At 40.0% G+C, this 26,140-nt stretch overlaps 2 protein-coding genes across 2 annotated transcripts in view; both read right to left on the bottom strand.

Moving 5' to 3' along the window:
* Positions 1 to 1,271: 1,271 nt before the first annotated feature.
* Positions 1,272 to 26,140, bottom strand: part of LOC311081176 (NACHT, LRR and PYD domains-containing protein 3-like) — a 104,487-nt gene continuing 79,618 nt past the window's right edge. The window contains exons 3-9 of the mRNA XM_084111580.1: positions 22,990 to 24,855; positions 18,415 to 18,588; positions 16,685 to 16,858; positions 6,779 to 6,952; positions 2,737 to 2,910; positions 2,568 to 2,614; positions 1,272 to 2,460 (exon numbers count right to left, since the gene is read on the bottom strand). Coding sequence (XP_083967706.1) covers positions 1,934 to 2,460; positions 2,568 to 2,614; positions 2,737 to 2,910; positions 6,779 to 6,952; positions 16,685 to 16,858; positions 18,415 to 18,588; positions 22,990 to 24,855 — 3,136 coding nt within the window. The 3' untranslated portion in view covers positions 1,272 to 1,933. The remainder of the gene's footprint in view (positions 2,461 to 2,567; positions 2,615 to 2,736; positions 2,911 to 6,778; positions 6,953 to 16,684; positions 16,859 to 18,414; positions 18,589 to 22,989; positions 24,856 to 26,140) is intronic.
* Positions 10,258 to 13,367, bottom strand: LOC311081183 (uncharacterized protein). Its single transcript, XM_084111598.1, has 5 exons — positions 12,628 to 13,367; positions 11,925 to 11,996; positions 11,715 to 11,780; positions 11,367 to 11,435; positions 10,258 to 11,143 (listed from the first exon to the last, which is right to left on the bottom strand). The coding sequence occupies exons 1-5, from the start codon at positions 12,783 to 12,785 to the stop codon at positions 10,897 to 10,899; spliced, it is 612 nt and encodes a 203-aa protein (XP_083967724.1). The 5' UTR covers positions 12,786 to 13,367; the 3' UTR covers positions 10,258 to 10,896.

The following is a 26,140-nucleotide window of genomic DNA, read 5'->3' as shown; positions in this document are numbered from 1 at the left end:
GGTGCTTAAAGGGTGCTTACTGAGGACACATTCTTTTTTTTACTCCAAGTCTACTCTGTAGCTCATGGTGTTCTCTCAGTTTATCTGTAATAGAGTTGTGTTGTTCAATGGTTCGAAGCTGAAAACAACTAGCATCTCTTGTCTGTATGTCATCTTTGCTTTGGCGAAATCTACACAAGTTCTCAGCTTGAAAGCCAGCAAGACAAAAATCACTGTATTAAGGTAACTCATAAAATTTGGCACGAGATTATTAAGGAGTATAAAATAAAGATTTGTGTGAGAATACTGAAATGGAGTACATATACTGTAACTCAGACTTTAAAGCAAATACATTAGACACTCGTTTCAAATTGGAAAGGGATAACAGCCTATTGTTCAATAATGGACAATGGTCAATTATTAGATTTTCAGTCCTTGAAAGAAAGATTCAATTTAGAATCTAAGGACATCTTCAGATAACTTAAACATTTCTATCAGAAAATTAAAAAAGCGCCTGACGAAGATCCAGATAAGATTGCTTTAGTTAAAATAATCACCTCAGCGTATAATGCTCAACCAATGGGGAAGACTAAATTATATAAAGCATTGACATATTTACAAGGAGATTCATCCCTATATATTAAGGAGAGATGGGAAAAGGAAAGCAGTTTGGTAATAACAATTGAGGATTGGGAAAAAAATATGCAAACAACAATGGGCAACTTCCCGCTCCTTATACTGGAGAGAATTTTGCTGTAGAAATATTATCAGTTTTTTATTACTCCAATACAGAAAAACTAATTTTCAGGTAGCGCAAATGGTGCGGTTCTCAGGATGCCAACAACTTTCACATATTTTGGGATTGCCCTAACATCAGAGGATTTTGGAAAAGATATACACAGTATACTAGAAAAGATTCTAGGCACCTCAGTTGATTGCAGATTTGAGACACTTTATTTGGGCATTGTGCCGATGGTCTCCTGGGAAAGGAGGAACAAATACATGTTTAGAATAATTCTTGCATCAAGCAACAAAGCAATAACCAGATGCTGGTATAAACCTAAAATTTGAGTGATGAGATTACCTCCCCCCTCTTTTGTAAATAGTTTCTATGTTAAATCTGAAGAAACCTGTAAAGGGACACGTTGAGGTGTTTTATTTTTTGTCACTGTCACTGCCTGTAGAGGTTTGCTAGTCCTGTTTAACAAATATTTATGTAACCGGTAAAGCTGTAAAAGTGACAAATGTGATCAGACGCGAACAACCACTTTAAAACAACTTCTGTTTTAAAACAACATTTCCATCAGACCACCTCAACAACAACAACAATATATGTAACAATGGTAAAGAATACAGCATTACAAAACTTAAATAAGATGTTATACAAGTACAAGCATTTTCTTAATTTAAACGAATCAATTAATAAAATATTAATTTCATGCACAAAGGTAACTTTACACAAAGGTTACTTTACTGTTAAGTGCTTTACATAGATTAAAATAATCACAACAGATGCATAAGAAATAAAAATAATGAATAAGAAATAAAAATAACAAGGAATCTGCTTCCAGCTGCAGCTGGCATAATAGCTTAAAGCGAACTCATCGTGCTTTTAGAAATACCACTTCAGAATGGTTCACTCAGTGACTTGATCCTAAAGATCTGAGTGATCTGTTAGGTTTATATTCAATGAGCATGTGTTCATATTTTCTGGTTCTACTAATAATTTTCCAGTACTTTAATATTTTCATATTTACAGATATTATGCTGTTAGGAGCACTGCATCAGAATTTTACATTGAATGGTTACCCATTTTTGATACATGTTACATTTAAAATAAAATAATTACATAAATCTGAGAAACAGAGTGTGTTTTTGTGTGTTAAAGATTTATAAAAATTAAATTTAATTTATTTATTTGCAACATCTCTGTTTTTGCTCAAAGCTCTTCAAACTATAACAGAGACACTGAGGAGTTTAAGCGATAAACCCAAAATCCAGCATAGAGAGACTGAGTAAATGTGGAGGTGAATGTGTGCAAGTGTGTGAGTGTATGTGTGTCAGAGAGGCTGTAGAAGGACAGAGTACCGGCTGACACATCCACATATACTCCAACTCTTTTAAAAGAGCCTGAAGGGACACGTATGTCAGTTGACTTTTTATCGTGCCAGACAGTGAATCTGTTATCAGAGCAATTCAGACTCCAGGAAAATTCATTGAGTCCAAACTGACAGTCACTGTATCCTTTCCTGTTGATTCCTTTATATGTCACTGATATATCAGCCTCTCCTCTCCATTCAGCCTCCCAGTAACAACGTCCAAAAAGACTCTCTCTACACAGAACCTGAGGACACTCATCAAATCTCTCTGGATGGTCAGGATAAGACTGTTTCTCTTCCAAACATGTTACTTTTTTGTTCTCATCAGAAATAATAAGTTCAGTGTTTACTGTGTTTGGATCCAGTGTGAGATTACAGGCATCTGAACACAAGAAGAGAAAACGTTTACAACAACAACAGTCGCTAAATGTGTGTGTGTGTGTGTGTGTGTGTGTGTGAGAGAGAGTGAGTGTGTGATTGTAGACATACATTTTTGTAGTCCTGCTGTAATCCTGAATTCTCCTCCATGATCCACACTATGAAACACACAGTGTCACATTCTGCACATCCAATGCAATCAATACACACACACACACACACACACACACACACACACACACACACACACACACACACACACACACACACACACACTTACTTGAGTTTGTCCAGTGTGCAGTTTGGTTTGTTCATTGTATTAGAGAGCAGCTTGACTCCTGAATCCCCTGGGTGATTGTAGCTCAGATCTAGCTCTCTCAGATGTGAGGGATTTGAACTCAGAGCTGAAGACACATAACCACAGCCTTCCTCTGTCACCATACATCCAGACAATCTACAAACACACAGCAATAGTCCACATGACATTAGTTTGTCAATCTGATATCACCATCACAGTGACCTGTTTGGTTAATTTAAAGCCAGGTTAAAATGTATTTTTTCATTGTGTTCACATATTAGATGGGGAAAAAATTACAGAGGGATTTATGGATATCTACTTTTGTTATCCTGTAAATCAGAATATATTGTCAATAACCTTACATTTTTGCCATGTTTTTTGGAATAAAATGTTATATAAATCAGGCTAGGAATAATATATTTACAAATCCCTCTGTAAATGTCTTCATAATATAACTAGGTACAAGACTGGAAAGTTTGGTGTATATAGGTGCTACTGAAGTGGAGATTTCGGACTTGGAGTAGAGAGAAAAGTCATTTTGAGAAAACGGGCTTTAAAGATTTATCATCAGCCAATGAGATTGCGCATTCAGTCCTTTTACTTTCACGATTGGTTGCTGATAAAAAGGAAATATATTTGGATCCGACAGCATTGTACAGGAGAGAGAGAGAGCTTTCCAGCGGTGCATGTGATGACAGGGTGCAGACCGTGATCGTGGAGCAGCATGTTGATTAAGAACGCCAACTTTTGTTTAATTTATAAGAAATCTACAGACGCAAACAGACAAATTGTAGTAAAATAAAGACCTAAATGTGTATTTCGGACTTTTTTTCACCACAAGTCTGAAAGAAGACACGTTATTGAAGACAAATATCCAAAAATATCAAAATTGACCAGTAAAAAAAAAAAAAACGATGTTTTTGCCTGCCATGTCTCGCCTTAACTCAAATTTAATAAGGGCAAGGAAAGAGAGTTTGATATAATCTCTCTATTTCTCTAATTTAAGACTGTGCTCTGAATGTGCATTGCCCAGTCTCTCTCTTACAAAAAATGGACTGCAGTCTGATTGAAGTATCATTGCAAGATGCCCAAACCTTTTGTGCTTATCCATGTTTTTTTTTTTAATGAGACTTACTGTCTTTCATAATCACAGCCTGTTCTGTACTTACAATGCCCTTTAACCCTTTAGGCGCCAGAGGTTTTTTCCTAAACCGTTCGATTTTGACATCTTAATTTCAAAAGGCTATATCTTAAAAGTGATAAAAGATAGAGACTTTCTGTAAATTAGATAAATATTAAGGATGACCCAAAGTTTGTGTAGGGATTACATTTTCCCATCTAATTTGCATATTATGACGTCATATGGTGGCGGCGATCTTGGATTATAGAATTCATGAAAAGTCACATGTTTAAATGATAAAATGCAGCACTTCTTTCCCCCCAAAATGTCTCTCACCTTCTGTATGTTATATTGCACAATACTGAATGCTCAGGTAAATAGTAAGTAGTAAACAAACTGTGTAAATCATTACTAATAAATGGTAGAAACAAACCGAATGCATGTAGCGGTTGGCCTTTTGCTGTAGAGATTTTCCATTTACTACATACAGTAGGCACTCTCATTCCATGTATGGGGCACATATATATTATTCATATGACACACAAAGCCAGCATTCCCATCAGCTTGCGATAGACTACGCATAATAGCCCCTCTGCCCCGTGTCACACACGAGCAGCGCGGGCGCCGCCAGATCTGCCTCGCGCGCGCTGAGTGTGCACAGCTTGGACTACTGTCATTGTCATTGCGACTCCCCACCCTGCCTCCACGTTACCCCCTAACTGTCCTATGAATACTTCGACCTTGTCTAACATACCCGTCTCCACCACAATACTGTCGCCGCGATTGCGGAGAGGCACGCGGTCAGAAGACAAAGCTGGCTAGCGTGGTAAAAATTGGTAAAAATCTCCCGCCTCGTTCCCCACAACACAAACACTCCTGCTAACTTTGCGATGAACACTCTGACCCCAGGAAACATTGTTCCCACCACTGACATTGGGCAAAGGTTTCACCATTTGTGCTTGGTGTAGGGCTACTTTCACTTTCAGAATCACTGTCATCATCAGAGTCCGCGAATAGAAGACCCAACACTTCATTGCGGGAAAGCTTTATTTATGCCATAATAATAATAATAATCTAATGCAAATACTCGCTGACGTTAACAATATTGCTCTGATAAAATGGCTCACTTGCACACTAGCTCCGCTTTTGTTCGCACTGATTCAATGCGCTCTAGCTCGAAGATTTTGTATAGAAGCATGACTTTTTTTTTAGTCTGGGATGAAGTATGACATGTCTGAAATCTAGTGGAGGGGAGGTCGAACGAAATTTGACACCCTATTTGAAAAAATCGGCCGTTTTATTCAGTGCCGCATCTTGTCGAGTAAACTCGACCATGGCGCCTAGAGGGTTAACTGCAGTACTGTAGTGCAGTCTTCAATGATTGTTGAAGTCACATAAATAAAAAATATATAGTACAACAACGTATGGCTGTTTAATAGCATTTAAAAATGCATAATGTGAAGAGAGCTTACATAATTGGGACTAGACTGTTTGGCCATAAGATAGCCACATCAAAACAAACTTTTAATACATGAAATTATAGTAAATACATTAAGTAAAAGTGAATTTAAAACACATATGTATATGAAAGATCATGACTATTTAAAAACTAATTTTAAAACAATCATATCAGAACATATTTTTATATAGTTGTCATACATTGTTTTTGAAAATAAGGCATTACTTAAAAGCCTTAATTCAAAGATTGCAATTCTGTGTCTCTGCGGGCTAATCTCTATAATTCTCTTCTGATTGGAATTACTACTCAAATTCGCTGTATTCTGATTTTATGTTTCCATCATATGCAATACCATTCAGTTGTTTACATTCTCATTTTGTGTGTAGAGATGTTATGGTGAAATTACTGCATCCCAGATTAAAAATCAGACAATTCATTCAAAAAGAAGACCAGATGTTTTCAGTTAAAGGCAGGGTAGGCAGGTTTTTTCTAAAAAACTTTTTCCCAAATTTGTTTTAACTGTCTTTATATACCAATACATAATTAAAATGTAAGTACTCTGAAAAAGAGAATTTAAAAATCGAGTGTCTGTAGTCCTCTCAGGGCTGCAATAAACACAGCTACTTATTCCATTCACTCCCACCCCCTCCCTTCTGGGCTCCTTCCAAAGCCACGCCCCCAAAACACATGAACGCGCGATGCCGACCGCTCAGCTTGAGGACGCGTTTGCCAGCGCCAAACGGAGAGGAGCGCAGTGCATGTAGTGACATCATGTCAGAATCACATGTAATAAAATACCTAACTTTATCATTATGACCCTTGAGGTCCCTCAGTTGTCGCTACCGCTAGAAAGCCACGCCGATATTGACTCTCGTCTGACTTCTTGCTTTATCCAAAGACTTTTTGGTCATAGCCTTTTCGAATACTGTCTTCCTTTTTTTGCCTTGTTTGCCTTCGCTGACTGTATATGCAGGTACTGGGAATTTTGACTGCTCTTTCTCTGCCATAATTGTAATTCTTCCTAGCTTCCGTGCCTCTTCCACTCCTCAAGTCAAACGGGTGCGCGCATGTGGGCAGCTCCTGTAGCAGCAGGGGTGGTAGCCATGGTAGCGAGGGAGAGTGACAGATGCCCAGCCAATCATTTCATTTGTTCCGAATGGAAATAAGTAGCTGTGTTTATTGCAGCCCTGAGAGGACTACAGACACTCGATTTTTATACTCTCCTTTTCAGAGTACTTACATTTTAATTATGTATTGGTATATAAAGACAGTTTAAACAAATTTGTGAAAAAGTTTTTTTAGAAAAAAACTGCCTACCCTGCCTTTAAAGACTAGAGCAAATAAAGCAACTGGGTTATGATGTGATAGTACAGGCTCCCATGAAATCAAGAGCATAAAGTTACATATTTAATTTGATCAGAGTATTTATCTTCGTTCTTAATTACCTGAGTATGTTCAGGAGACAGTTTGGACTCTTCAGTCCAAAACAGATCAGCTTCACTCCTGAATCCATCAAGGTATTGTTACTCAGGTCCAGCTCTCTCAGACAAGAGTTTAATAATTGTAGAACTGAAGACAAACTTTCACAACACTGACCAGTGAGATTACAGATGGCCAATCTAAACAAAAATGAAGCAGAAACTAATAATCACAAATGTTAGAAAGATAAGATATAGGGTGTTTACATGACAACAATGTACCAAAATCAGAAAAGATTTTCTTTAGCAGATTTTGTGTACAGACGGCAATGCTGTCAGAACAATCCCCATTCACACAGCTCTGTAAAAACAATTAAAAATGTTGTATATTCTACAGCAGGGCTGGGCAACTCTGACTCTCATGAGTCTTTCCTGCAGAGTTTAGCTCTAACCATGGTAAAACTCACCTGGCCGTAGCTTTCTAGTAATCCTGGGATGTATTCCAGAAAGCAAGGTTATCTTACCGTCAAACATACCCTGAACTCTCGGTTGAGTAAACCAAACCTTGCTTACTCGAGGTATGCTGGTTCCAAAAATGCATCCAGAGTAAGTTCATCTAACTCAGACTATATTCATGGATAACACACCAGAAATTCTAAACAGAGCGACAAATAGACAAGTCACCACGGAAACAGACGCTAAGAAAAAGCGCCATACTACTTTCTTCTTCTTTTGTTAAATGTTGATTTACACACACAGTGCATATTGCCACTTATTTGTTCAATAATCTTTCAATCTTTACATTTAAAAATATTTAATCCCTGTGAATAAGAACTATATCGTTTGTTTGATGCTAATTATATAATACAAATAAAGACTGATTAAAATAAATACAGTCAGTATTACTATTCTGCAGAGTGTGGTTTGTATGCGTGTATTGAACACTTTGTGTGTGTGTGTGTGTGTGTGTGTGAACAGTGAAAGAAAGAAAATCTATTGTACTGGAAATCACAAATCCCACCCAATTGAGGGGCCTTGTCATTTCATAGTTTGTTAGATAAAGATACGTTTCACAGCAAGGGAAGCTCTGGAGCTAGTTGTGCCCACTCAGAGAGCACCCGGGTACATGTGAAACTGAGTTGACTTCAGAGGATGAGGTCTAGTTCGCGCTGGAGTCTTACCCCTCTGATAGCTCTTGTTCCTCTGATGACAGCACTGTGAGGACACCGAAGAGACAGCAGATCCTCAGTGGAATTCAAAAAATGGGTAGATTCTCTTGTCTTCCACTCACATGACCCCGGGTCCCACACACCATGCCACTGCCCGCATCACAACTGTGCCGTCTTGCTTCGACCTCCTCATCACTGAAAACATCATTCAGTTTCTTCTGGAGAACACCAAATTACAGGCAAGGCATTCTATGACAGATTGGATTGATTTCGATTCAACTGGCAACTGTGCAGTCTTGCTTCAACCTCTTCATCACAAAAGACATCATTCAGCTTCTTCTGGAAAACACCAGTTTACAGGGGAGGCGTTCTGTGACAGATTGGATTGATTTCGATTCCACTGACATTCAGGCATACATCAGTCTGCTGTTTCTAGCCAGCGTGTACAGGTCCCGAAATGAATCGACAAGAAGCCTGTGGGATGTGGAAAATGGACATTCCATTTTCCAGGCCACCATGTCCCACCATAAATTCAACCTCCTAGGCTCCACCCTGAGGTTAGATGACAGGATGACACGACCTGCACATTACACGCACGACAAGCTGGCCCTAGTCGGTACGATTCACAAGAAAAAGAGAGCTTCCCCCATAGCTTATGCAAACAAGGCATAGAGCACTCATGTCCTCCCACTTTGCTTTCTCTAAGACGCACACAGTGGTGTCTTATATTCCCAAACGAGGGTAAAATGTGCTGCTCCTTAGCACCAAGCACCGCAAGCTGGCTGTGAGCGACACTGAGAAAAAGAAGCCAGTGATCATCACAGACTACAACCGCTACAAAGGAGGTTGATATTTTGAATGATATTTTGTTTATTTTTATTCCTACTGCATAGTTCTTTTATAAATCAGTATTTTTTGAATTTCTATACACAATGTTATATTTTTGTGAATAATGAGAAGAATATTTAGTTTATTTTTCTTTTGCAGGTTGTCGGCACCTACAGCTGTAGGAGAAGAACATGGCCAGTGGTTCTCTTATATAACCTTGTAGATGTCTCTTCCTTCAACTCATTTGTACTGTGGTCAGCCGTGGATCCCTCCTGGAACCAGGGCGGGCAAAACATTCAGAATGAGGGTGTTTTTGGAGGAACTGGGGAACACATTTGTAATGCCATAAATATTACGGAGATAGCAGATCCGCCGCCCACCATCTGGAACCAGGGCAAAACATTCAGACGGAGGGTGTTTTTGGAGGAACTGGGGAAAATGTTTGTAATGCCTTAAATATTACAGAGACCGCAGATCCGCCGCCCACCATCTGCCTCCACCATGATAAAGGATCAACAGCAGGGAGACCCAAACACCAAAAAGAGGCAGTTATGCAAGTTCTGCACTGACAAAAATAAAACAATTGCCTACACCTGCAACAAGTGTGGCAAGCATATCTGCAAAGTCCACACAATCACATACTGCAGCTCCTGCTGTGAGTGAATTCCCTCTCGCTCACTTGTGCATATGCCTACTATTTCTGTTCTGGGTGTTCTTGAGTTTTGAATAATAAATCTGGTTCTTGTTCAAAGTGATCTTGTATTTTTGCTTTATTTCTAGATCAATATAAGGTAATATTTTATCAAAACGTAAAAACTTTGGAGGTAATAGGAGTAATAAAAACAATGTTTTGACATGGACATTTTGACCTGAGTGGTATTTTTTTTTTTTAATCTGATTGTGATGTGGAGTGCCCGTGTGAGCCACTGGAGGGCACTCTCTCCCTGCATTATGTTTCACCATGGACTCATTATGTTTAATTATGTTTCAGTGGTGTTTGATTATGGGTCATTGAGTTCCTTATTTAAGCCTGAGTGATCCCTGTGTCTGGTGCGAAGTCTTGTCACACTGTAAGCGTACATCTCTGAGCATTCTTCCCTGTTTGAGTATTCCGTGTTTCTCTGGACTTTTGACCCTTGCCTGCTTCTTGGACTGTGTATGAACCTTTGCTGCCTGCCTCGACCTAAGCCTGTTATCACCACGAGTTACTGGATTGCCCCTTGTTTAATTGTATGCCGGAGTTTATGTCTACTTGTGTGTGAGTTGAAATAAAGTGCTGCATATGGATCCGACTGCCTCTGTCCTTACGTTACAGAAGACTTCGCCACTACAGGATCCAGCAGACTTTCAGCATCTATCCATCGTGGCCAAGACTCAAGTTTCCATGCTAGCCTCTCACCATTTACAGCTGGAGAGACTAACATCTCTCCTTGAGGAACTTACAAGCTCTATGCAATCTGTGTCTCAGCAGAGCTTAACCCTCAGGGGACCACGGTGTTTTTGGGGCCTTTGAGATGTTCTGACATGCCTTGATATTTGTGCTTTTTTCAGTTATTTATAAACATGTTAATGGCAAAGGTGTAAATTTACTCTATATAGCACAAACAGGGCTACCATAATATGCGAGAAACGTGTATGTAGATGTTTGTATTTTTAAGAGAATAATGTTTATGCGTGGTTATTGGAAAAAAATAAAATGAAAGTTGCTGATTTAAGAACACAAAACACATATTAAATATGTGTCCACAAGACTTTTGACTAATTGATGTTTTCCCTTTAAGTTCTAGCTTCAAAATTATGTGAAAATCATCCTGCCTAATTGTTCACATAAAACACTACATTGATTTAAACATTGTAAAACAGTTTTTTTGTCAGAAGAGGTTTATGCGTGGGAGTGGTAATGGGTCATCAATATTAATGAGATTCAGACCAGGGGTGTGACATAGACGCTCCCCCAAGTGCTAATGGGCCATCAGGTGAGGCAGCCTGAACAAAGAATGAGGAGATTCAAATGTTTTGTTTTTCAATCTGTTTTAATGTAATTTTGTAAAAACAAAAGTAAAGGCAGGTATCTCACAGTAAATGCTTATGCCCCGTTGATGCGGGCTCTAAGCAAATCAAATGTGACCAAAATAAATAATCAGTCGGCTATAAACAAAGCAATTGTGAGCGATAAATAAACAAAAGTAAAGGCAGGTATCTCACAGTAAAAAACATTTTGAAGAGAGTCTGGGGAGTGTGTGTGTCAGCAGAACTCAGCTGTGGTCCAAGTTCCCGGGCAGGCAGGAAGCTCAGAGTCTGTGGAACCATATCAATGTCAGTCTCTGTTTTCCATGACAGAGTGGACTCCTTGTTGCTCGTCTGAATGTTTGTCTTGGCCCTCTTTGCCACATTCCTATAAAAATAATAATATTAATAAAGGTTAATAAAGGTTGATCAAAGTACTATCAGCATGTCAGGGCAGGGCAATCAGCATGTTGATAAAACAAAAAATATATAAGCTCTTTTATATTAACATTACCAAACAATAATTGTAATATTGTGCATGCATAATCACGCATAAACACATTTTTTGCAAAGTAGTAGTTAAAAAAAATAGTAGATAAATATGTACTTACTCTTTTTGATTTCCGTTGCTCCGTGTCCTGCGAGTTGCAGTGGAAGGCGAGAGTGAACAAGCTATATTCCTTTTAAAAAAAAGTTGAAAACTATTTTTATCATATATTTTACAGAGTACTATTCCAGCACATGCATAACTGATGGACATTTAGCAATGCTGATAAAGCAACACAATATAAGCTCTTTTATATTAACATTACCAATCAATAATTGTTATATTGTGCATGCATAACAACACATTTGTTGCAAAGCCACACAGGCACATATAGGCTGCATTTGTATCATCACTAAGTATATAAACAAAATGTAACTAACATCTGTAAAATAGTAGGTAAATATGTACTTACTCTTTTTGATTTTTGTTGCTGCGTGTCCTCGTTGCAGTGGAAGGCGAGAGTGAACAAGCTACATTCCTTTTAAAAAAAGTTACAAAACATATGTAACATCAACCAATCTCCAAAAATAAATAATAAAGTCATACAGGCTCATAATATTAACACTAAGTATAAACAAAATTGAACTAACATCTGTAAAATAGTGGGTAAATATGTACTTACTCTTTCTGATTTCTGACTGTGTTGCTAAGCGCACTCCGAGTTGCAGGCGGAGGTAGTGATGAAGCTACATTCCTTTTAAAAAAGTTGAAGAATATTATGACATAAATATAACTATAGTAGCATTAGTCTATAATGAATAACTGATGTAAATAATTTTAGACGTGTGCAATAAGCCTATATGCGTGTCAATGGGCCATTAACGGAGAGGCACACCGCAAACATTAGCCTAACACATTTGTGCACTTCATTAACTGGGTATATTTACACATTTCAGCACATTTACACACATTTAAAACTGATATTTGCGAGTATGCATCGTTAATGATAATGAGGCAGCATTTATATAGTCAAAATATAATCTAAACACCTAGGGCCTACTAGGCCTACTTTCTAAAATAATTTCTAAATTCTATCTTTCATACATAATGATCTAAACATATCATTTAGGCTACACATACAAATACAAATTTCCTAACCAAGGGGTGTAGCATATGTACACAAAAAAAACAAAACAAAACATTTTTGATGTTGAAATGGTACAAGATATTAAATTCATGGTATAGATATGCACTTTCATTAGATCGTGTTGAATAAAGGTAGATATCAAATGTCAATACTCTGGATGGCAAGTCCAGCCTGTATAATATGTAAGCTCATGTTTTGAATAACTTGTCAACTAATGCAAGTAAGAATACATACTTACTCATCCGAAATTCTATCCACGGCTGGATCAATTCGCTCTTCAAAATACATACGGTCGTCATCAGAGTAGTCGCGCTCCTCTTCTGATGAAAATCTGGACTCTTCGTCGCTAGTATCCAGGACGAACTGAAGGGCTTCCGCACCGGTGTACCGTGTCATCTTCCCAACGCGCAGGTGACGAAATGATGAAACTTGAAGCGTTTAATACATTTGCTTGGGGGCGTTTACCTGTTTTGCATAGATGGCTTAGCACATTATCTTGTGAATAACGCGCTCCGTGAGTAGGCGTGAACGAATTAAAGTCAATGAGCTCGTAATAAGCTCGACTGGAATCGCTCTCTTTTTATACAGATTACAGAAGCTGATAATATTTGTTTTTTATATAAATGACTTCATTTAAAAGCTGCGATCTCAAGCTTTATGCCCGTGGGTCTGTTTGCCTGTTTGACTGAATTTTCGCGGAGTTATAGATCATTTTCGAACGCGTTTCAAATGGGAGTTTACATACAGAGAGAAGGCAGACATCGCATCATGTTAAAGTTTCTTTATTTGTCAAAAAGCAAAACACTTTATCTTTATTGTGAGTATACAGAAAAAAAAAAGAAACTGAACAGGATCGATTGATGTAGAACACGAAAATTAAAGATCAAAATTAACAGAGCATTTTGTGTTTATTTTTCATTGCTAAAAAAAAAAACGAGCAAAACGCGCCGGCGCGTTCTTGGTCCCCTGAGGGTTAAGCACAGTCACTAATCAAGCCCAAGCTCCCGCTGCACCTGTTCCACCGCAACCCAGTGTGAGTACTGCATTGAACTATTTCAGTCTGTCACTTCCTGAAAAATTTAATGGCTCACCTGTGGCGTGTGAGGGATTCCTTCAGCAGTGCAGCTTGTATATGAATTTTCAGCCCCAGTTTTACTCCTCGGATGATGACCGCATTTCCTTCATTTGCTCACTGTTCACTGGAGAGGCTCTGGAGTGGGTAGGCGCGTTCTGGGAATCAGGTCGGGTATCGTTCCCTTCTTATGATGTGTTTATCGCTCTATTCAGAGAGGCTTTTGAACTCCCCGCAGGAGAAGAGGATCCTGAAGAACTGCTCTTGTCTCTGCGTCGGGGAGATTCGTATGTGGCGGATTTCTCTCACTCATTCCGCACGCCACTAAAGCCTCATCTCGCCAAACTGTTCGATCCTCCCTTGATGACCGTTAGAGGGGCTTTCAAGTATACAGTTTCTGCCAAACCCATTCATCGTGTCGGACCCCTCAAGCCCGTATTCCTCACTGGTCTTGTTGAACTTGTTAATCCAGAGACAGCGGAGGTTTCGCCGGCCGAACTGGAGTTTGAGTGCGTGCCAGCCGACTCGAAAGAATCGAGTACCGAGTCGAGTGAATCAAGTGAGTCCAGTGAGTCCAGTGAACTGAATCCCGAGTCCAGTGAACCGAATCCCGAGTCCAGTGAGTCCAGTGAACCGAATCCCGAGTCCAGTGAGTCCAGTGAGTCCAGTGAACTGAATCCCGAGTCCAGTGAGTCCAGTGAACTGAATCCCGAGTCCAGTGAGTCCAGTGAACTGAATCCCGAGTCCAGTGAGTCCAGTGAACTGAATCCCGAGTCCAGTGAGTCCAGTGAACTGAATCCCGAGTCCAGTGAGTCCAGTGAACTGAATCCCGAGTCCAGTGAACCGAATCCCGAGTCCAGTGAGTCCAGTGAACCGAATCCCGAGTCCAGTGAACGGAATCCCGAGTCCAGTGAGTCCAGTGAACCGAATCCCGAGTCCAGTGAGTCCAGTGAACTGAATCCCGAGTCCAGTGAACCGAATCCCGAGTCCAGTGAACTGAATCTCGAGTCCAGTGAACCGAATCCCGAGTCAAGTGAATCTAGCCCTGAGTCAAGTGGATCAAGTCCCGAATCAAGTGAAACCAGTGTGGAAAGTGAGTCAAGTTCGGCTGAATTTATGGAGTCAGGTCCAGTTAAGCGAAACGATTATGTTCCCCTGGATCCAGAGTTATCAGTTCCAACAGTGCGCCGTCGCAGGAGGAAGAGGAGGAGGACTCACTCGGCTCGCCAGGCTCCAGTGAGCGTACCTAGACTCCTCGCCCTGTCGGCCCCGCCTCTGCGCCTCGCCTTGCCGGCCCCGCCTCTGCACCTCGCCCTGCCGGCCCCGCCTCTGCGCCTCGCCCTGCCGGTCCCGCCTCTGCGCCTCGCCCTGCCGGCTCCGCCTCTGCGCCTCGCCCTGCCGGCCCCGCCTCTGCGCCTCACCCCGCCAACGCCTATCAAGCTCTGGGAGCCTTTTCCAGAGGCTGTTTCCAGCCTGGAGGCTATAGCCTTAAATTTCCCCAAGAACTTTTTTGGGGGGGGGCAGTAGGTACCCTGTGAGGGCCATGGAGGTGGGGCTGACATGGACCTTGTCTGTGCTATTTCCACTTGAGCTTCTGATGCCGCTAGTCCTGTCTGGTCCTGTGCTTCCCATGCCATTGGTCACGTTCAGTCCTGAGTCTGCTTCGTCCTTGTCTTCATTTAAGTGTGCTTCGTCCTGGTACCCCTCCAAGTGTGCCCAACTCTGGTTTCCGGTCAAGTGTGTTCCACCCTGGTTGTCTACGACACGTGCTTCCCCATGGTCTCTTGTCCTGCTCTGGTTTCCAGGCCCCAGTTCTCTCCATGGGTCTGTCCTCCTGCCTTTCCACGGGCCTGGCCCTCCATCCCAGCCCCCGATGACCTCCCCCCAGAGCTCTTAGGAGCGTCTGGAAGCCGCTCCTTTGGGGGGGGGCTATGTGATGTGGAGTGCCCGTGTGAGCCACTGGAGGGCACTCTCTCCCTGCATTATGTTTCACCATGGACTCATGTTTAATTATGTTTCAGTGGTGTTTGATTATGGGTCATTGAGTTCCTTATTTAAGCCTGAGTGATCCCTGTGTCTGGTGCGAAGTCTTGTCACACTGTAAGCGTACATCTCTGAGCATTCTTCCCTGTTTGAGTATTCCGTGTTTCTCTGGACTTTTGACCCTTGCCTGCTTCTTGGACTGTGTATGAACCTGTGCTGCCTGCCTCGACCTAAGCCTGTTATCACCACGAGTTACTGGATTGCCCCTTGTTTAATTGTATGCCGGAGTTTATGTCTACTTGTGTGTGAGTTGAAATAAAGTGCTGCATATGGATCCGACTGCCTCTGTCCTTACGTTACACTGATACTGCATAAAAAATATGAATGCATTAAAATTAATGTTGTTGTTAAACATATTCAAGGCTGTAATATTTAAAGAAAAGAAATTCTGCTTAGCATTTAGTATATGGGAAATTATTATTATAATTTTTTTATAAAAAACAACACTGGTATTGTGTAAAGAAACTGGTGTTTAACGTGTTAAAATTAATGACTGTTTGGTAATTATGATTAGAACTGATGCTGGTAAAAAATCTTAAGTCAGTGAAAGTGGAAAAAAATATTAATGACACTATTTTGACAAGGGCATTTTTGTCCATTATTGAGTGGTAGTTTTTTCTTTTTTATCTCACATTGCACAAAAAAATATGAATGCATACAAAATAATATTGTTGTTAATCATTTACATATCCAAGACTATAATAATCAAAGGAAAAAAATCTGCTTAGCATTTAGTAAAATGAAAATAATTACTATTTTTCTTTTTTTCCATAAAAAAACATCTGTGGCATTATGTAAACAAATAGGCATTTAAAGGGTTGCAATTCTGAAAATTAATGAATGTTTGGTCATTTTGATTAGAACTGATACTGGTTAAATAAAATGACATCAGTTAAAGTAGAAGAAAATATAAATCTATAATATTTTTAGACAGTTTTTGGATATGGACATTTTTGCCCACTATGAACCTATGTGTAACTCTTTTTTTTAATTGATGCATAAGGGTTAAATAAAACACTCTAAATAAAAAACACTTATACTTATTAAAAAACACTTATTTTCTTACAAATATTCTATTCGTCAGTTATCAGATGCTGCTGATTTAAAAAAAAAATTGATCAGTACAAAACACCTATTCATATACATATTTGAGTATGTAGTGAAGAAGTGAAAGTCACACCTCAGTATGTTCAGTTGACAGTATGAACTCTTCAGTCCAGTAGAGAGCAGCTTCACTCCAGAATCCTGCAGGTCATTGTTACTCAGATCCAACTCTCTCAGAGGGGAGTTTGATGATTGTAGAGCTGAAGACAAACTTTCACAGCACTGAGCAGTCAATCGACAACCTGCCAGTCTGAACAAAATAAAGGATTCGGTAATTAAAATGTCCGAATTAATTGACATATGTCATTAAATATTTACATACCTTCCTTGTTAAATGTCTTATACTATCAATAAGCCATCAATCCTATTGTATTTGAACCTTTTGTAGCCATAGCAATTAAGCATTCATAACCAAGTGTTCATAACAGTTTATATCTGATTTATAAGGGATACTGTTTTCCACACAGAATAGATTTGCTACAACATGATAGGCCACACATTTAACTATATACCGTAAATCCTCTAATAGTGGCCTGTATTCCATTAGTGGCCGGGTCTCTAACATTGGCCGGTCTCGCTGTTGGCGGAGGTAAATAAAGGCCGGTCTCTAATAGTGGCCGGGGCTATTATTAGAACCAACGTTTTTCTGGGCAGGCCACAACATTATGCTTGTGATAGTAACATGCAAATACCACAGGGGGGCAATGTTTGCTAATGAATCCAAGCCATAGCTATGGTAGCCTGGTCATGTCAATCACTTCGCTCTTGACTCGCACATGAGAATTCAGTCACCGGTAGGCTAATGTTGTTTACCATGGCAGCTGCGGAGCCAAAGAGGATTTTTGGCGAAAATCTATTTTTTAACCCCCTGGGATCGACAATCGCACTGGCGCGATAGGCTCGCTTTTTTTCTTAAGTGCAAACGAGTTTCAAAATACTCTGTTGACTTTGATCTCTTAATTACGGAGAGCGCGCGTTATTCAAACGCAAATAATCTGAGGCGATCCACGCAAACCTGAACACCCACAATCAGCTGGATAACACACATCTATCGAAGTAATAATAATCCTGGAAAATTTACCTCAGAAGTGCTTGGAAGTATTATTTCGAGGAGCAACGGATCCAGCAGAGAAATAGGTCAGTTCTATTTGCTTTGTTCTAATCGCAATAGTGTCTGTAAGTTACACGCAAAAAGACACGCGTTTCTAGTGTGTGAATGAATGAATGAAATCAATGAATGCACAGATGCGTGCTGTTGTGGAGCTAACGTTACTACTGCTGGAACAAATACTGTTTCAAAATGAATCATTGCTTTTCACAAAAAATATTATTTATATTATATTTATTTGTTGTTAATGTTCTGTATGCATACCATAATGTTATATGGTAACTAACTGTACGTTTTCAATAAATTAACCTAGTATTTTATAGGTTAAAATAGACACAAAATCTCGTTTTTATTCATTCTACTGGTAGTCCATTTTGCTCAAATACAAATAAAGGCCTGTCTCTAATTATGGCCTCCTTCCAATAAAGGCCTGGGCCGCGATGCGCTTGAGTAAAATAAAGGCCCGGGCCTATATTAGAGGATTTACAGTAGGTCACACGTTGCAGAAGCGCTTGAAGCCACCTGAAAAATGAGATAATATTTAAGTAGTGAGCATGCAAATACACCAGAGCAGTTACAATACAGAAAAATAACTCCATTATTGACATATAATAATAAAAATATTCCCAATTATCAGCCAGTAATACAATGACTGCTCATAGGTTGTGCATGTCTAATAGTGAATGTGAAGGTTAAACCTTAGTATGTTCAGTTGACAGTGTGAACTTATCAGTCCAACTGAGAGCAGCTTCACTCCTGAATCTTGGATGTCATTGTTACTCAGGTCCAGCTCTCTCAAATAGGTATTTGATGATTGTAGAGCTGAAGACAAACTTTCACAGCACTGATGAGAGAGACCACATCCAACAAGCCTATTACAGAGGATAACAATGAGGTGGAGAGGGATGTTAAAATGTTTTCAATATTTTGTACTTTTAATGATCACAAAGCTTTCAGTCCTGGTCCTGGGGGTCCATAGAACTGCATATTTTAGGCGCTTCTCAATTTGAAGGCTGCATCCACATCAAGTGTATCTTTCATGTCCTCAAATAACTCACAATCCTTTGCACAAATTCCAATTCACAAAAAGAATTAGTGGAAAATGAATCGACACTGAGCTCACCCATTTCCATTGCGTAATGCAAGGAAAAATGATTTTGGAGATAAAGGTATTATGTTTTGAGATGTAAAAACATGTTAAACTGTAAATAATGTAAACCACTGAGATACTATACTACTTAATAACATTTTTATGCCATGACCATGGGAGTGAAAACATGTATTAGACAGTCATGCACCCTTTGTCCTATTAGCCGCATTTCCAGTCATGGACAAAAAGCGAGTGTGCTAGTGCATGTAAAGGCCAGTCACATTTCCACTGTCACTTCTGGGGCCAACTGGGGTTTATCTGCATCAGGAGACAGTCAACACGCCTGCTCATTTCCCATGATTTCATATCAGGCTACTAGCTCACCTCAACCTTTAAAATACTTAAATTAATTTTTCAGCTCAAAACCCACTTTCAGATTCCAGTGAGTGTTTTGAAATGATTTCCAAATGCGATCCGATGGGGAATGTAATGTAATGTTATAATTTATGTACTGTATTTAATGTTACTAATGTTTTGTTTTGTTTCCTCCCATCTGTCTCTTCTAATAGAGCACATATGCAGCGAGTTATGCTGCCGTGCAAAGGCAAAAGACCGTAACTTCGTTTTTGGTCGAAAATGAGTTATTTATATTTTTGGCACATTCAAGACCTCCTTTATCATGTGGATAAGTATCTTGAATCAATTCCGTTGTTTTTTCGAGAAAATAATGAGTTGTCTTAACAGTAACTTCCAAAAGCCCATGAGAAACAAAGGCAGAACATTGTAACATCAGTTACCGCTCTTTGGCTTTGTTTTGGAACGCTCAAATTGAGTTACGGTACTCTGCCTTTGTTTAGCCGCGCGTCAATATTAAGTTACTGTGCCGGTGTTCTATCAAATAATGCTACCTACCAGATTGTACAGTTATCTGCCGATGTCCTCAGAGCTTTGTTCTGCACAAATGCGGTCAGAACATTTAGTATGGTCTGAACCCGCGCTCCATCGACAAACATGCGATATCGATCGCGAAGGCTTATGCAGAGTTGACAGAAAAACGTTACACATTGCCGTATCAGATGAATACAATCAAGAATTAAAGCCCCGCCTCACTCAGTTCGGGTACTGGACCTGGTTGAAACACTCATGCATCTAGCTGGCAGAGTGCCCAAAACTTCGCCGGCGCCCTCAGCCCCGCCCTAAACGCGGTCGAGCCAACGCTGGACTAATATATCTATGGAGGTATTTTGTCATGTCAAATGTATTAATAATGCCATCAGAATGCAACCAAAGCACATGATAGCAATAAGTAGATGGCTATAAATAATTGTAAATCATACAAAATAAATGCCATGATCACTAGATTTTATACAGGTGTTACTATAATGATTTTGTTAATGGTGATCAGCAACCAAATATTGATAATGTGGAAGTTACTGCCTTTTGCCTTGGCATGACTTCTCACTTTTTGCTGACAATACAAAGGCAGACCACATTAACTTTAAAATAGTGGTCAAAAGTCAAGATTGAGCTCAAGATTTTTTTATGTAAATAATTTTCATTACTAAAACATCTATTTGCCAGATTTCCAGTGTCCTACCTATAATTAATTTGGCGGGACAACTAAAAATCTTTATAGTCATTTTTCTCAGTTCCACACTCTAGCGACTTAAGGTCTTTTGCCTTTGTAGGGCAGTATGGTCGTCAGAGGTGGAGTGTTGTTGGTGTTCCCACAAAGCATATTTAAACTGTCTGGACGTTTGCTTCATGAGTTTTTGTCACCCAGCAGTAGTGATTAATTGACTTTGTGTTGCTGATCATACTGTGTGTAAAATTGGACTATTTCGATTTATGTACTAGAATGCAAGCCTTCCAGTTTTAAATATAGATACCCAGGTAGGGAGGAGGTTTCATGTTTCGTCTCTCTCTTCCCTGTGCCTATAGTGGCTTTCACACAGAGTAGTTATAGTAACTTAGTTATAGGAACTATCCACCAGGGCAGTCCCCAGAGAACAAAATGTTCCCCTAGAACCATTTTCCTGGTTGCATTTGCACCGTCAGTTGGAACTTTGAAATGACATTAGCTATCACTTACTTCCTGCCGCTCTGGTTGTTGTGCGGGCCTTTAATTTTGACAGCACGGCAGACTTTATTTTGATAGCGCTGAGAACAGCTTAGCCAGAGCCTAAAGGTGCATTCACGCCATGTCGAAATTATCGCAATTATGTGATTTCAACTAGTACAAAGCATTCACATCCTCGTAGAGTTCATGAGCTTTGAGCTTGTACGAATGGGAATTGTCTGAGAGCTCCTACTTGTACCACGTAACTTCTTTACCACCTAACCTCTGCAGATTCATTAAGGCGTTGATAGTGGTGCCATAGAAACTCATAATTCCCAGTTCGAGGATGTGAACAGCTCCAAATATACCATCATGTGTTGTCATCTTGAGACTAGGTAATACAGCATGGCTTGAATGCAGCATGAGCACACAGTGCTTATTCTCCGTCTTCATTAATTTACAATCTTTTTAACAGTCCTATCTTGCACAGTATTAGATATATTATGATGGGTTAGACCATACTCTGAAGATGGAGCTAGTTTAGTTCCCTCAAAAAGCGTTCCTAAAACTAAAATAGTTCCCAGTTCCTTCAATGCAAATACACCAAAAAGTGGATATATCTGCCATTAGTTATAGGGACTATGAAAAGGTTCCACAGGTGTGAAAGCCCCTTTGTAGTGCAAGTATGTGTGTGTTCTCCTTTTTCAGCATGATTGATGTGCACTCCTGACAAAATAATAAATTACTGTTACTGCAGCATTTTTATTATAAATCATTGGTCAAATATCTATGCTGGAGTCTTATCTTTAATAAAAGACCAACCATCATGTTCATTTAGCAATCTATCTAGTTTTTTTGTCAGATATGCTAGTGCTGGTGAAATGGAGGGGTTGTGTGACATTGCTCTATGGCTACTGGCCCAACACTGGAAACGCAGCTCATTTTGGCCTCGGTCCAAGGCTTTTGTCCCAGTCAGGCAAGTTGTTAGTCATAGTTCGACAGTGGAAAAGCAGCTATTTTAGTGCAGAGCTGGGATTTCTGACCCTCAAGATCCACTTTTCTGCACACATGAACAAGCTAACCAAGATCTTCAGGGGTTGGAGCTAAACAACGTACCAAATCCTGTTCCTGAAGATCTACCCACCTGCAGAGTTCAAACACACTACTACTGAAGATCTTAATATTTGGCTTTAGTTGTGTTTGATCAGGGTTAGACCTGAACTTTGAATGGATGTATATCTCCAGGAACAGAATTGGGCACCCCTGAGCTGTCTCTGACTCTGAATGACAGTGGATCTTGAGGGCCAGAGTTACACAGCCCTGTTCTAGTGTTTAATGCTAAGAAGGACACAAGCCTACAATCCTCAGAAGGACTGATATAGGAAGGATGCAGCCTCAATATTGTGGAGACTTCTAATTGAGTACAGTATGTCTTCATTATTTAACTTCTTAACTGCCAGTCCCATTTTCGGGGCACTTTCCACTTTACTTAAGTTTGGTCTCTTTTTAAAACACCTGGTTCAGATCTTTAGGTCAGGGAACTTAACTGAGTGTGTCAGATAAGACATACAAAATGTGCAGTATGTGGGTCCCCAGGGCCAGGATAAAAAAATTGGCAAAGCTAATACACCGTTTGACATGAAGCTTTCTAAAAAAAACTAATGATTGATTCATTAGCTGTCTGAAAACCCTAACCAAAAGTAACCCAATACATGAGATAGAGTCAGAATATGGAGGTGAGCTGAAAGTATGTGATGCAGAACAGCTGGAGACTTGTCATTCTCATCACTGTTGCATTTAAACTCAAATTACACTGGTGTGCCTCCAGAAACAGGGTTGGGAAACAAATGTACTAAGTAATACTTTGTGTATAAAATTGTGTGCTTTAAATTCTGACTCTGAGATTATAAACAGTTTCCACATGGCTGTGCTTCTACGGTCTACTCTTTAATGTGCTTCAACTGTTTATATCCTTTCCGCTTCAATAACAATAGAAAAAATGCAATTATTTCCACACTTGTATTCTATGAATAAATATAGGGTTATTGTTCTATAGATTAATTAGTTTGAATCACAACTAAATAGAAATAAGTTTATTTTGTGATGCCATGAATGAATACTCACAGAGCTTTTCTGCAGTTCATCACTGCTGGTATGAGTCTCCATCTACCCTCATCTGATGTGTTGTATTTCATGAGGTCAAACTCATCCAGCACCTCTTCTAACATCTGAAGCATGTAGGCTATTGCTGAGCAGTGAGCAGGAGAAAGTTTATTTTCTGAGTGTGTGCCTGATTTCACAAATTCCTGAATCTCTCTGTACAGAGTCTGATCATTCACTTCCAGCAGACAGAGGAACAGATTGATGGATCTGTCAGCTGAGAGACCATAACTTCCTTTGATTTCATCTTTAATGTACTGTGTGGTTTCTATAATGCTCTCTGAGCTGGTCTTTGTGTGTGTCAGTAGATCCTGTAAGAGTTTCTGATTGGACTCCAGTGAGACACCCAGCAGGAACCGCAGAAAAAGATCCAAGTGTCCATTTTCAGTCTGAAGGGTTTTATCAACTGCCGATGATAGTAGTGCAAACATGTTTTTCGTAGATCTGTACTTCTCATGTTTGTCATTCAGAAACATCTGCAATGGCTCCATGTTCTTCAACAGATGGCAGTAAAACACATAGAATGCAGCGAGAAACTCCTGAACACTCAGGTGTATGAAGCAGTAGACTTTCCTCTGATGAATTGCAGATTCCTCCTTAAAGATCTCAGTGCAAATCCCAGAATACACTGAGGCATCAGTGACGTCTATACCGCTCTCTCTCAGGTCTTCCTCATAAAACATGACATTGCCCTTCATCAATTGTTTGAAAGCCAGTTCAGCAAGTTTTATAATCACATCTCTGTTAGACTGCAGGAGTTTCTCAGGATCTCTTTGTTCATACTTCTGAGTTTTCTTGTTGATCTGAATGAGCAAGAAGTGGATGTACATTTCAGTCAGAGTTTTAGGGATTTCTTCACTCAGATTTTCTCTCAGGAGCTTCTGAAGCACAGTGGATGAGATCCAGCAGAAGACTGGTATGTGGCACATGATGTGGAGGCTTCTTGCTCTTTTAATGTGTGCAATGATTCTGGTGGCATGATGCTTATCACTGATTCTCTTCCTGAAATATTCCTCCTTCTGAAGCTCATTGAATCCCTGAATTTCAGTCAGACGGTTGATATATTTGGAGGGGATCTGATTGGCTGCTGCTGGTCTAGAGGTGATCCAGATGAAAGCAGAGGGAATCAGCTCTCCTTTCATGAGGTTTGACATCAACAGACTCACTGAGGAAGCCTCAGTCACATCAGAAACTTTCTCACTGTCTGAAAATATCAGTGTCATTCTGTTTTCATCAAGTCCATCAAAGATGAACACAACTTTACACTCCTCATAAATCTTTGAGTCCAGATCTTTAAGTTCAGGATGAAAGTCCACCAGAAGATTGTGAAGACTGTACTGATAATCTCGAATCAAGTTCAGATCTCGAAATGGAAGCACAAACATGAAATCTACATCCTGATTGGCTTTTCCCTCTGCCCAGTCCAAAACAAACTTCTGCACTGAGACGGTTTTTCCAATTCCAGCAATGCCTTTAGTAAGAACAACCTTTATTTTGTCCTTCTCATCACATACTGGTTCAGGTAAGGATTTAAAAATGTCATTGCAGAAGATTTGAGTGTTATGCGAGTTCTTTAATCTGGGTGTTTTCTCCATCTGTAAAACCTCATGTTCTTTGTTCACTTCTTCAAACTCTCCCTCTATGATGTACAGCTGTGTGTAGATCCTGTTCAGGAGGGTTTGATTCTCTTCAAGTTTGATTACCTCGAATAAGGTCTCATACTTGTTCTTCATGGTGGTTTTGTGTAGGTCTTTGACTTTCTGTAGTTCATTATTTACTGGTTGGTGAGAATCCTGCTGCAGGTCTTCAATCTGATAATCTCTATTCACACTGCAGAAACAAGAACAACAACACAATGAATGAATGAGAGCAAGATCTTCTAGGAAAGCCAGCTGTCATTTAAAACCAGCTGAGATATAATAAACAACTTTTTTTAAGAATGTTTTATTCTTCAAATAACATCTCACAAATGTCTCTTCGTATTTGTTTCAACTGTGACAGTGTGTTTATAAAATGTGCGGGTGTGTGTGTATTTGGGGGGGGGGGGGGTGTTGTGGGAGACAAAGCAAAAAAAACAACTAAATTAAAATTAAAATGATTTACTGGCACAAGCATAGGCAGAGTATTGTGAAAGGCTTCTCCTGTCTGCTGCTGCTTCTGATTGCATTTAGAGTTAAACCTGCCAATAAATTCTGGTCTAGTGTCAGTTCCCTTTTGAGGGAACTCAAACACTATGGGGAAAGCCTCAGTGTGACACGTGTGCAACTATCCCAATCCTGACTGGTGCTTTCACCTCGGGAACCAGGAGCCCACTTTGCAGCTTCTTCTGTCCCGAGTGAGAGGTGAATATCGTGAGCATCAAGGCAGGGGATTTAGACAGAGATGGGGGACTCGAGTCACATGACTTGACTCGAGTCAGACTCGAGTCGCAAATTTAAGGACTTGAGACTTGCTTGACTAAATTAAGAAAATGGGGGGCGCTGTTGAGCTGACAATGGAGTGAGACGTGTTTGTTTGAGCTCCCGTCGAACTTCTTTTTCATTTTAAATTAATAAGCGCACAGTACATTAAAACATCAACTAATCTGCTCTAAAAGCATTTTCGAAGCCGAGAGAAAGTCTACATTTGAGTGAATCTGCGTAAATTTCAATATACTGGAGCAGCGAACACGAGGCCTAGCACTGCAGGAAGTCATACTGCTACTAACATAGCGGCAAGAGCATCTCCACCACAGCTGTGGTCAGCTAACGCTAAACCAGAGATGGACGCCAAGTCCCTGAAGTCGGAGATTCTTCTCTGGCTGAAAACTGAAATTTCGGCAGTGATAAAATCAGAAATGAAAAACGCACTTGCCGACGACTTTGACTTCCTTAAAAATGAGCTACATGCATTAAAAGCAGAAGTTAAAAATAGCACGGCGGCAATTCACTCTGAGATCGACCAAGTAAAAACCACAGTCCGAGACATGGAGACCGGATTGTCAGCATGGTCAGACGAGGTGGTGACCTTGCAGACCACGGTGAACACCCTGAAGACGAAGGTGGCAGAGCTCCGAGACAAATGCGAGGATATGGAGGGAAGAGCGCAGCGATGTAACATCAGAATATTGGGGGTG

The sequence above is a fragment of the Abramis brama genome (assembly GCF_963993115.1).
Source record: "Abramis brama genome assembly, chromosome: 4".
In the NCBI taxonomy this organism is placed as follows: domain Eukaryota; kingdom Metazoa; phylum Chordata; class Actinopteri; order Cypriniformes; family Leuciscidae; genus Abramis; species Abramis brama.
Note: the sequence above shows the minus strand (reverse complement) of the source record. Positions and strands in the feature narration are given on the sequence as shown.